Below are 13,028 nucleotides of genomic sequence, written 5' to 3' on the forward strand. Positions count from 1 at the left end.
GCAACTGTGTGTTCTTTTTTGCCAAGATGTGTATTTGCACTGCAATTTTCAGTCGAATTTCCTGTTGTTTGTCTTCTTCAAATTAACTGCTGCTACTGATGGATTCACATGAATCCCCTCATGTGCGTGCAGTTTCTTCCCCGGATAACCAAAACACACAAACAGCAAAATTAGAGTAACATAAAACTCTTCAAAATTGATTAATGTTAATGACTCACTGTCTCATTGCATCAATCTATGCAATGAACTCTACATGCAGTACATGAAAGGGCTGCGTTGCTTTAAAATTTCTCTCACAACCATGAAGTAGCTCACAGGAGCATGTAAATGAATATGTGTGTGTGCACCTTCAACCCACCACGCCATACCAAGTTATACTCTATTTGTCTGCTCGCCTTCCTCCCCCTGCCACCATAAATAGAAACTGGCCCAGACACATTACTATTCCTACAACATAATCCAATGCAGGTATAACCTACATCATGGCACAGAAGTGATACACCGACTTTAATAATGGCTTCATATTTCCTTCCATCTCCCCAGCGTCCCCCCCTGAATCAATAAGAGAAGCCCACACATTGCGTCTGATGGAAACGACTGACCCGCGCATTTTTTTTTTTTTTACATGATGTAAAGTGAGAAGTATTACAAAGAGCAAGTTAGATTTGCACGCATGGACTTGTGGTATAAAAAAAATCCTGTGCTTGCGCCAGAGAGAGAGAGACAGAGAGAAAGAGGGAGAGATACACGCAGTGATACAGACACACAGTGAGGGATGCACTGGCTGAAAGTGAAGCGGGAAGTCCGGGATTTTCCCCCTTCTCTCCCTGTCTCTGTCTCGTTTTGGGATTAAAAACATTAAATGACAAACAGACCGACTTTACCGCAAACACTCATCAGGGAAGTTCGCTTTTGGACACTTTTCGGGATAGTCTGCACCTGCCGACCTGTCCGTGCTCTGAGCTTCCAGACAACTCCTCCATTTATTTATTTTTAACTTGCTACAGCTCCGTCGGGTTTTTTGTGCGCAATGGCCGGTCGTTTCCATGCATCAGTCCTTCTCCACATTGAGAGGTTCGGGATGGCTGCAAACTAAACACACAAGAACTCCTGTGGATGCGAGAGTGACCTTCTGAGTGTGGATACCGGGAAGATTTCAGCAGCCTCTTTGATGAAACCACCTTACCTTTTCATTTTGGGGATCTACTTAGGAGTCTGTGCAGCGTTTTAGTTCAGAGCGCACTTGTGTCTGACTCAACGATGTGCTCCGGTGGGAAATACTGTGTGTTTTTGTTCTTGCTCAGAAGTATCCTGTCGGACCCGGGAACCTCAAACCAAGGTGAGTTGAAAGAGCATCTGAGCCACAGACTTAGAAGAGGGGAGGATGCACCAACATGTAACCATTGTAAAGTCTTTTCCAACAATGCTGATCTTCTGCTCTCCTCCATTACGCACATGCAAAACACAAGGTAACTTCATGTTGTTTTGCAGTTTAGTCTCATTTACTGTCACATATTAAAGACTTACAACAAAAATAACCAGATTTAAAGAATGTGATGCCTTCACTTATCTTACATGGGTCATGGTTGCCATAATGGGCAGTACAGTGTCATCTTTTTACAGGTGATTATGGGCTGTTTCCACATTAGATAACAGAATAACACCTGGGTGACTGATGTTCTTTACTTTAGGTGTTTTGCTATTTACCTCTAATGTCAGTTTGTTAGTTGAACCAGTGTATCTCAGTCTAAAGGTCTTGGCATGACAAGAAAGTGGGTCTATCTGGACTTAATCAAATTACAGCATCAGAAAATATATTAAAAAATGCATATACAGCCTAAAAATGTATGCAAAATTGTCAGTTTCTTGGCTGAACCAAGAGATGTCAGTCTTGGTTTCAGGAGGTGAATCTGTCCTAACCACTGGTACTGTATAGCTTACACAACAGCTCTTTGAAAGACTGAACACGGCAGTCATAATAATGTTTTGTTACTTTTTCCTCCCACTCTCTTTAACAGCTGTAGATTATGTCTGGCTCTGAATTGATCAAATAATGCATGTACAGCCTTGACATGCACGCCCAAAATGTTGGCTGAACCAAAAGACAGTCTTGGTTTCAGTACATTTATCTGCTGCCCTGATCCCTGATACTGTTCATCTCCGAGAGACTGAACATGGCATTGTTGATAATAATAAGGGTACTGGCTCTGAATTTTACAAAGAATACACTTTAAAAGATTTGCAGCCTCAAAGCGTGTTAAGTACTTGATTTAGTGGTTGAACTAAGAGATGTAAGTCTCTATTTGTCATCCTAATCAATGATACTGTATATTTTACAACAGTAATCTTGGGAAGTGATCGTCTTTTAGCTACTTTTTCACTGTACTCTGTTTCATATCTAACGAAATACATCAATCTATCTAAGATTTACAAGTCAGAATTTATCAAAAAATACACAGTTTTACATTTACAGTCTCACCATTGATGCAAAACTGTTCATTTTTTTGCCTCAAGCAAGAGATGTCCCTCTTCGTTTTGTTAGATCTAATCTAATTCGGTCATCGATAGTTTACTACACAAATACGCTGATCATAACATATGATCATAACAATGGTTAAACAACTTTTTCCAACACACTACATCTAAAATTACATTAACTTTGCACTGGATTGTACAAAAAAATACACATATAAAACACATTAACAGCCTCATTATGAGCAAAGAGATGTCATTTCACTATCTGTTTTCCGTAAATATATCTGTAGTGAAAATCAAATACTGGACAACTTAGAGTACACATCTTTAAAAGACTAAATATGGCAACGAAACTCATGCTTTCTTCCATTTCCAACCGAAATCATCTCTAAATGGATTCATTTTGCTCCGGATTGTGGAATAAACATACAATGAAATACACATTTACAGCATCAAAATGAGAAAATATATATACCTGGGCTCTGTGTGCTCTTACAGGAGCTCCATCAGCCAAATTATGGAAGAGGCTCTGACATTATACTTCACCTCCAAAATCTGAGTGCACAGAAACACTGCCACAGCTATAGGGACCACACAGCATTACAGTAAATGTCAGCCTCTGGCACACTCTGTCAGCTATACTGATACTTTTGAGTTGCCTATTTCTGTCGTCTATGATGAGTTATACATTCATGAATAAAAATATAACGGATTTCGGCCCATGCAGTCCCGGGAGCATTCCTCGCATACACTTGCGTTATACTTACTTTATATACGTAATATGTTGGTCCAGTGGTAGACACACTAAATATATCAGAATAATTTCCCACTTTTCAAAATTCATTTTCCAGTCACGTGGACAGTGTGTACAGTTGCATATGTATGAGAAACACAGCACAAAATAATTTTATCTCCCCTCAGTCGTACTCATAAGTCACATGGGTAAACGGCTGCCATAATGTAATCTGTTCTCGACATCTTCCACTTTGCACATTCGCAGAGGTCAGTTTAATATTCCTTCCTGAATGTTTAATGTTTAGGATACACATTTTCAAAGACGACAGGAGCCCTTTCACTAGCCAAATGTCAAAGTCTCCTTCACTTCATTTTTCTGTGTGTTTTGTGTGTGTGTGTGTGTGTGTGTGTGTGTGTGTGTGTGAGTGTGTGAGTGAGTGTGTGTGTTCGGTTTCCCCACAGGATGCCTGTCTGCCTGTGGTGGTGACAGGCTTGAAGGGGAGGGGATGCACACAGGGGAAACTTGAAAAAAAACCTGACAACGTGAGGAGTTTAAAATACAGTGATAGCAAGCTTATATATGTTAGCCGAGCGCCATATATCTGAGGTAGTTTTTTAGTTGGATGTGAATCACTTGTGTGTGTGTGTCCTCTCAGACTGAATGAAAGTGAGGAAGACGAGATGTAGTCTTTATGTAGCAGGATATTTAGTGGTCATTTGGTTGTTTATAGTCAATGTAAACATCATTTAGTATAAATTATGTCAGGAATAATTGTACATGTCCGTCTTAAGTTGTCCATGTGATGTCTTACAGTGTGTTCACACCGGGCGCGAGTAAAATATTCGCCTCGCTCTACTCGCGCCAGTTTGACCGCTGGAATATTTGTTTTTACTCGCGACATTCACGCAAGTCATTCGCGCGAGTAATAGAGTACACAACTTGCGAATATTCGCCCAAAGAGAAGAGGAGGGTACGGGAGATGGCCCTTTGGGCTTCCGTAGGAGGGGCTAATGCTAGTGCTAACTTTGTTGATAGAAAAGTACAGCCGATAGTTGGAATCAATTTTCAAAACTTACCAGGCAGACCAACCTCCTCACTCACTTTCCTCCACGCCAGGTCTTTCTTGGTCCGAAGCTTATAATTTGGGGATGTAACGTCATAAAGCTCAGGGTGGCCACAAACAGCTATTATTAGCTTGTCCTCCATTTTCGGAACAACGTGGGGCAGGGGTGGGCGGGACAGCAGCACGTCAGTGACGTTGGTGACAACAGGAAAATCTCAACGCTGATAGGCTGCCCCGACACAGCATCAAGCGAATATTTCGCTCGAGTTCAATATTTTGAACTCGAGCGAAGAGGCGAATGACGCGAATTTCGCGTGTTCGCTCCATTCGCGTCATTCGCGTCGCGCCATTCGCGCTGCCGGCACAAATTCGCGTCTATTCGCGTCTTTACATTGACTTTGTATGTAATCTTAAAACGCGAAAAATTCGCCTCGTGCCCAGTGTGAACACACTGTTAGAGTTAACTGCTCTCCAAGCTACCGCCCCCCTTAGTTACTGTAGATATATGTTTGTCATGCATATACAATTAACAATGAAAACAGTGGCAGATTTACAGCTCAAAATTGTTAGTAGTGTTTGAAACAATCGGTCCTTTTTTCATACAGATGCAGACACATGGTTAGAAAACCATGCAGACCGACATGTCCACTGTCGCCTGCTAGCTAAATAAGATAATGTTGGCTACAGGAGTTGTTTGAAAATGCAGTCACTGCTCGACTTGTTAATGTTTCCAGTTGACTGGTCTCAAAAGGGGAACACTTGTGAAAAGGGTTTTAAATATGCACTTGATGGCTACATACATGATATTATGCTAAAAGCCCCAGGCAAAAGCTACATGTCTTATGGGGGGAAAAGACCTCACATGTTGTAGATTCACCATGTACTGTCGAATACATGGAGATAGAGGAGCAACATTGTTCTTGTACTGCAGTGTGAAAGTAGTGTCAGTGTTTTGATGAGGGAAAAGGTCACATTAAACTGTTGTTTCTTTTATATTCCCCTTGAGATAACCTGTGCTGATGCTTGGCTTTCTTGTTTGTTTTTACAAGCAGTATGTTTTCATGATCAAAAGATAAAGATCTAACCAATGAGTCCAGTCCTTTTGTCTTATCATATTTAACCATAGTTGTCATTGTTTTTGTGGCGGCTGGTATGCGATAAAATTTAAGTTTTGAGCCATGACTCCTTCTATTCTGGCACTCAGTAACACCACAAGAGGACATTTTAAGACTCCTATGAAGCCTACAGCCCTGTGGTGGCGAGTCATGTTTTGCCTCCAGCTAATAAAATGACAGCATTGTGATGTCGGCCCCAAAAGAGTCTATTTCTCAAAAACCTCTTCAACTATTTGGATGCAATTCTAATGTACGTAACTTGTATCTGTGTTATGCTCATGAACTGTATAGAATAGGGGACATAGCTACCATAACGTCACCCATTGGTTTGTGGACTCCTGTTTTGAAGCCTTGAGTTTGGCATTGTGGCTGCTGCCATCTTGGATTTTCAGAACTAGAAATGACAATACTTGGACAAAAGGATGGAGGTGTGAAGGAGCATGGGATGGATCTGATGTTTAATATGTAGCGACACCTCACAGGAAGCCTGTCACTCAAGCAGCCCTGCCCTTAAATATACCTAACTTTAAGCCTAAATAAATAGAATGTTTACGGGTCATTTAAAAATGTACCTCCTGTAAAGTTGTCATGAATGTTAGAATTAGCTTTAGAGAATGAACCGTTTTTTGTACCAGGCTGTAAAGATGTTTATTTCGACATTTTATCATAGGCGTCTGTGGGGATTGAGTCGCTTCCAGAGCCAGCCTCAAGTGGCCATTCAAGGAAGTGCAATTTTTGGCGAAAACTTGGCTTTATTTTTTCCGCCCCAGAGGTTGCCACTTTTACTTGTAAGCAGTCATCCAATGTTCCAATCCAATTTGACAACCAATGTTAGAGTCACGATATTAATTACAGCACTAGAGGTCAAATGTTACATCTTCCCCCACATGCAAGGGTGATCGTAACAGCATGTAGGGGCAGTTGTAAGTACCAGTTGCAATACTAAGGACAACGATCAACGATCAAGAATATAGATATAGTTAAAACACTTTAATATCCATTGTACAATTAGTTCCAGTTTGATTAAAGCAGTATAATTTTTCATAAAAGCAAAACTTTGACAAGTAGGAGACATCAGTTTGTCAGCAGCAGTCAGGGGGATCACCACAGAGCACGTTCAGAATTTGAGTCTTGTCTCTGATCGGTGCACTTTGAGATATTATAAATATCCCTTTCAATACTGCTCAGTTTCAATAGTAATTCAATTTTACGCTACTATTACAAACTAGTGTTGTCACGGTACCAAAATTGGGACCCACGGTACGATACCAGTGAAAGTATCACGGTTCTGAGTAGTATCACAATACCACAGCAAAAATGAGGCAGATGTGCCTTTTGTCATTTATAACAAGATAAATCATCACATCATAATACATCAATGATATTTCAATGGAATAAATTACTTATTGACTTATTCATACTTCAAAAACAGCATCAATAAGTGATTAACATAGGGGGGATCAAAATAAAATAAATAAATAAAATAAAAATCAACCAGCCACCCTCCTCCCCTGACAGTCCCTTCATAAGTAAAGAACAGTCCCTAAAGTGCGGTGAAGTTTGTGGGCCTCTGACACGTCACATACCTGTGTGCCGCCACGACTCAGCTGTTTAGGTACTTCTGGGAAGTCATGACACAAATGAAGAGGACATTATTGGACCTTGAGCCGGGCTTCTCGGTCGCCGGTAAGCCACTATCTTGCGGTGGCCATAGTGCTCCGCCATATTCCTGTCTGTGACCCCCGTTCAACCCACAACCAGCAGGATTCGCCTTTTTGTTTTCCACAGAGCTCTATGGTGCGAGCATTTTACTCGCATTTGCGACTAAAAATAGTTTTGTGCGAGCAAAAGAAATCATTCAGGAGTATGCTGTGCGAGTACAGATTTCTTTTGCTCGCACAAAACTATTTTTAGTCGCAAAAGCTCTGTGGAAAACAAATCATTGTAGCATATATAAACAAATCTAGCCTGCAAGTAAAAAGAAATACTGCTTAAAGACACTCAATAGCTCAGCTAATACCTGACATGTCAGTGGAAAACAAACCACTGCAGCAGCATATTGAGTGCCAGATGGCCAGTGCACGCCGTTATTGGACGGTGCATGGACACTCACCCTCTTACAATTGGACTTTGAACTTATCCCACAGTAGGGGTACTGTGAGGTACCGTGGTACTACGGTACTCCAACATTATGGTATCATATGTACCATGGAGTTTAAGTACCACGGTCTACCGTTGGTACCAGTATACCATGCAACACTATTACAAACATCATATCATAGTTGAAAAATATGCTGATTTCCTGCCATTATGGCAGTATGTAAAGTTAAGACAACTTCTGATTCATAAACACTGCATATTTTGAAAGCATTTGTTTCTGATTTGTGCCATTTGAAATGTCACAACTGCCCCCGGTCTCCCGTAGTTTACAAGCAAGCAAAAATGAGCAAGTACTTGATATTTTCTCTTGATGAACTCACCAACGAATCAGTCATGAAAACTGTCAATGTTCTGTCAATTGAACTGACTAAATACTTAGCATTTCTCTGTTACATAGAGCATAAAAGTAGAGGTCTGACATCTCTGTAACCATTTCCTCCCAACGCAGCAGTAGCATTGAGGCAGATGCAGCTTTCAGTACAAGGATGCAGCATCATCTGGGTCATGATCAGGTGAATTAGAAGCTGCTGTCAACTTTTATTATCATCTCATATAGAAAATAATGATTCTTCCTTTCCCAGTGGCTCTCTGAAACCACATCCTGGAAAGTGGGAAAAAAAAACACAAGGGCCCTTATAGAAATGCCTGTCTCTCTGGGGGATCACAGTCAAGTGCTTGTCTACTTGAATATCCTCAACCAAATACTTAAATAATTGAGGATTCAGACTTAATGTCTAGCTTTTGAGTGTTCACGAGCCTCTTGTGGGGAAGATATGAGACTTTTCCCATTCAGCTCAAGCCCAGGTTTTAGTCAGGTGTCACCCATAGATATATTCAGCAATTTCCTGAAAACTGCTGCTCAGTAAATCTGTGTACCTGCCACTGAACAGATCTGTGTAATATGTGTGGATGTACAATAGGTAGGTGAGGCTTTTTTATAGTGAAATCACAAAGTTCCTGCACTTTGTGGACATGACTAGATCATGATATCTGTGTAACTGAAGATACAACATTTCTTTAGTAGAATAGTGTGACACTTAAAGGGACAGTTCACCCCCAAATCAAAAATAGCTTTTTTCCTTTTACCTGTAGTGCTATTTATCAATCTAGATTGTTTCTGTGAGAGTTGCCAAGTGTTGGAGATATCAACTATAGAGATGACTGCCCTCTCTTGAATAAATTGGAACTAGATGGCACTCAGCTTGTGGTGCTCAAAGCGCCAAAAACACATTTAAAAAACTCAACAGCAATGTCTCTTTCCACAAATCATGACTCGGTTACTCAAGATAATCCACAGACCTTGTTGTGAGCAGTTTCATGTAGGGACTATTTCTTTCTACAGAATTGCTCCCGCCAACCGCATCACCACACAAAAGGAAGTGTGCATCTACTGCTAGCTCACCTAGCACCACTGGGCTTCCTTACATCACAGCTCAGCTGAGAAGCACGCCATTAATGTTAACATCACGCGCTGTCAGTTGCACAAGCCTCTCATTCATGAGTAGATGCACACTTTCTTCTGTGCAGTAATATAGCTGTCGGGTGTAGTTTGGTAGAAAGAAAATAGTTCCTACATGAAACTGCTCACAACAAGGTCTGTGGATTATCTTGACTAACCGGGACATGATTTCTAGAGAGAGATACTGCTGTTGAGTTTTTCAAATATATTTCTTTCTTTTGGCACTTTAAGCACCACAAGCAGAGTGCCAGCGCTTCCCACACATTCACTTATTTGTGGTAACCCGCCATGAAAACATCATCTAGTGCTGTCGGATTGTACACCACTGTATCACACTGGCAGTGCACAGAGCGTACTCTGGGCACAGGTGGACCAGCAGTACATCAGGGGCAGTTAAAGTGAAACGTAACCGTTCATTGCCCTGGGTTTAAAAGTTTGCTTTCACTTGCCCATGCAACAGCGTCTCCTTTCATCCAACGATCTGATCTGATCAACTCTGTTCAGATCAAGTGATCAGTTAATTATCCACCCGGAAATGTAGGTCAAATATGCTCAAGACAAGGCAGACATGTCTAGGATATCTCCAACACGCGGTAACTAAAACTTGCATTTTTGATTCGGGGGTTAACTGTCTATTAAAAGAAATACACCTCATTCAATCATTCATTCATTTTCCGAAACAGTTTATCCTGTTAGGGGTCGCGGAGGGCTGGCGCCTATCCCAGCTGACACTGGGCGAGAGGGGCTGACACATAGAGACAGACAACCATTCACACTCACATTCACACCTGGATTGCAATTTAGAGTCACCAATTAACCTGCATGTCTTTGGACTGTGGGAGGAAGACGGAGTACCCGGAGAAAACCCATGCTGACATGCAAACTCTGCACAGAAGGGCTCCACCACCCCGGGGGTTCGGACCAGGAATCGGACAATGCTAACCAAGCTACAGTGCTAACCACTGCACCACCGTGTCATGCCCTACTACATACCCTTCCTGAGAGAAAACTGATACCATTCTCATGTCTCTATGGTAAATATAAAGCTGCATCAAATTAGCTTAGCATAGAAACTGGATGCAAGCCAAAATCTGCCCACCAGCTCCTCTAAAGCTTGGTATTCAACATACTATAATGTTTGTTTCTGTACACAAACAGAAATTGAAAAAGGAACAAGCTGTGGTTTTCTGTTGTAACATCGGAGTCGTCGTGACGTTGCTGGTAGAAAAAGGTTTTTGTTCCGTTTACAAAACCAGGCCTACACAAGCACTGTTATTAAGATGAATAGCTCAGCAACCACCTAACGACATCAGAGTTATCACATTGTGACTGTTTCTGTGTTTCACTGAGCTTTTAGCCAGGTAGAAATGTACTGTATGTCACCGCTGAGCTGACAATGATGCTTTCACTGATGGGAGCCTCAATGCTGAAAGCAAGTGAATACACTGCGTTCAGCTTGAGGATTCAGTGTGGAATATTTGTTTGTTGATGTACTGACGTAACACCTCAGTCTGCAGTTTCAGTGCAAATGTATTCGTGACAAAGCACAAGAGAAACTGCTGCAATTTACTGCTATATATAAATATATATATATATGTTATTTGTGCCCACCTTTTTTTCTAAAACATGATCATTTTCCTGTGGTCCTATAGGAAGGACACTTGCAGATTATTATGCTTCCAGACACAATATCCAGACAAGAGTAATGTGATTTGTCCTCCTGATAAATACTCGTCTGCAGATGCATGTGCAGTGTGTGTGTGTGTGTGTTTTGAGTGAGAAAATCTGTGTATCAAATTCAGCACTGTGGTCTTGGGTCATCTATTATTTCCTGGCTCCAACGACAGTTGCAGGAATTTAATTATTTTATGACTTCATTACTGTGTATGTATATTTGCGTGTGTTTGTGTGTAACAGAGGGAAGGACAGACAGGGAAGGGACTTGGCAGAAAAAGTTTGGCGCTGTCAAACATGGTATGGAACATCGCTCATGATTATGAAAGATTGTTTTTCTAATTTTGTCAAAAATCAATATATCTCCGTCTCTCTTTGTCTGTCTCACAGTCTCTCTCCCTCCCTCCCTCTCTCGATGTCCTCCTTTTGAACAGACGCAAGGCCATCTTATTATAATTCAGCCCTTAATTACCAGCAGGGGATCAAGGCTAATGAAGTCTCTGTAAATACTGAAGCGGTTCATTTAGTCTCACCAAAGTGTATCTTCTCTGGTTATCTGACTTGTTCTCAAAACAGTGGCAACCCCATTAAATTAGTCCAGATTTGGCAAAGTCGGCCATGCGCTGGAGTGACAGGTCGTCTGAAGATGTGACTCTTTGGTCTATAGTGTCGACCACTGAAGTGGGACGCACTTTATTGATAGAGATTGTAATTAACTGGCTGTGTGGAGACAAAGGAAATTGCACATTCATCATATCAAATTGGCTCAGGGGGCTTAGCGAGGGCCAGATAATGGCTCTCTTCATGCCTGAGCCGTGACCGGAGTGCAGACAGCTTGAGATTGTCACACTTGTATGTACACAGTGTGTTCACAGATGCACACAAAGAAACAAAGTTGTTAACGTCTCACACGAAAACACCACCAAACACTAATGGTGAGATTAGATTTCACTATATTTTTGTCTTTTGAAATAATGACTGCATCAGCGAAGCTATTAAAGTCTTACATTATTGGGGTGACTTTGCCAAGAGTCGCAGCAGACTAAACTTTAGACCTTGAGCAGTCAGAGATGCCGTGTTTCACAACTTACAAGACATACAGCAGTGACGTATAAATTGCAAAACTTGGTGAAAGAGGGCAAACAAGCTCAAACATGATGAGTCATTTTGGTAGGGCGTCACAAAGTGTCCCAGATGCTGCCTCAGTTATTTTCCACTAATGCACACTACAGTGGATAAAATGAGTGATGTCCCAAGTCTGACAGTTCGGCCATTGTTGCGCATAAAGCAAACAGATTTGAACACACTTGACCCATAATGCAAATATGGCTGCAGTGAGTGTGAGTGTCCCTCATCATTAAGTCATAGATTCATCTTTTCATTTGTCTCAGGGCCCTATTTAAAATATCTATAGTGCATTTTCTTAAGTGCTTTGCGCAAGTGCATTTAGTGTCTGTCCAACCACTTCTGCTAGTTAAACGGTAAAACTGCTTTATTCAGTGTTTTTACTGTTTTTCAAATCACCAGGTCCATTTGTTTTAGAGAGAAAGAGACCTTTGCTGAAAATTCGTCTCCTGATAAAAACCTCCTGAACATACTGGTCTTAAGTGATTACAGAAAAAATGTGAGCACACTTTTGCAGGTGCTGGATAAGCGGCCCGTCTTGAAACCTGAAGCAGCCTTATTCAGTCTTGTTACGGGTTTAAATCTTCTGGTGTGTTTGTTTGGGAGAGGAAGAGACCTCTGCAGATAATTGGGCTCCTGGTAACAACCTCCTGAACAATGAACACTGAAGGAATTCTAACTGGAAGAGGTTTCAGCTGGTTGCAGTCTGCAATCCTCACCACTAGATGCCACTAAATCCCCTAAATCTTACACACTGCTCCTTTAAATAATCATAGGTGTGTTTTTGGGCATAACATGAATACAATCAATCAAAGTGTCATCTCCCATAAATCCGTCTATGTAGGCGCATTTTACTGTCTCAATAATACGTCCTTTAATAGCAGGAAAATACTGTGTGTTTTGGGTTTTTTTGGTCAATAACGCAATCACTTTCTGCTGCCTCAAAATAGCAATGTGCCTGACTGCACCTCATGTTAAGACCTACAGGCAAATGGGCACACAGATGGGCACATGTACGTTTGCTACCTACACAACGTGGGCACTGGCTGTGAAAATGACAACTGTTGATTACAAACTAGCAGGGACACTTGTGTCTTGTGTCTGTCTGTCCATCCATCTGTATATCAGACATTGAACTGTTCAGACTTTAACATGTGTTTACCTGTTTACTTTTGGAGAATAACCTCCCCACTATGATGTTGTATTTTCAAAATGAGGCCA

The 13,028-nt window shown here is 41.3% G+C and overlaps 1 protein-coding gene across 1 annotated transcript in view; it reads left to right on the forward strand.

Annotated features, from left to right (window-relative positions):
* The first annotated feature begins 826 nt into the window (after positions 1–826).
* epha6 (eph receptor A6) overlaps positions 827–13,028 on the forward strand; it is a 79,383-nt gene continuing 67,181 nt past the window's right edge. Inside the window, exon 1 of the mRNA XM_050043637.1 lies at positions 827–1,339. Coding sequence (XP_049899594.1) covers positions 1,261–1,339 — 79 coding nt within the window. The 5' untranslated portion in view covers positions 827–1,260. The remainder of the gene's footprint in view (positions 1,340–13,028) is intronic.

Source organism: Epinephelus moara, chromosome 1 (genome assembly GCF_006386435.1).
Source record: "Epinephelus moara isolate mb chromosome 1, YSFRI_EMoa_1.0, whole genome shotgun sequence".
In the NCBI taxonomy this organism is placed as follows: domain Eukaryota; kingdom Metazoa; phylum Chordata; class Actinopteri; order Perciformes; family Serranidae; genus Epinephelus; species Epinephelus moara.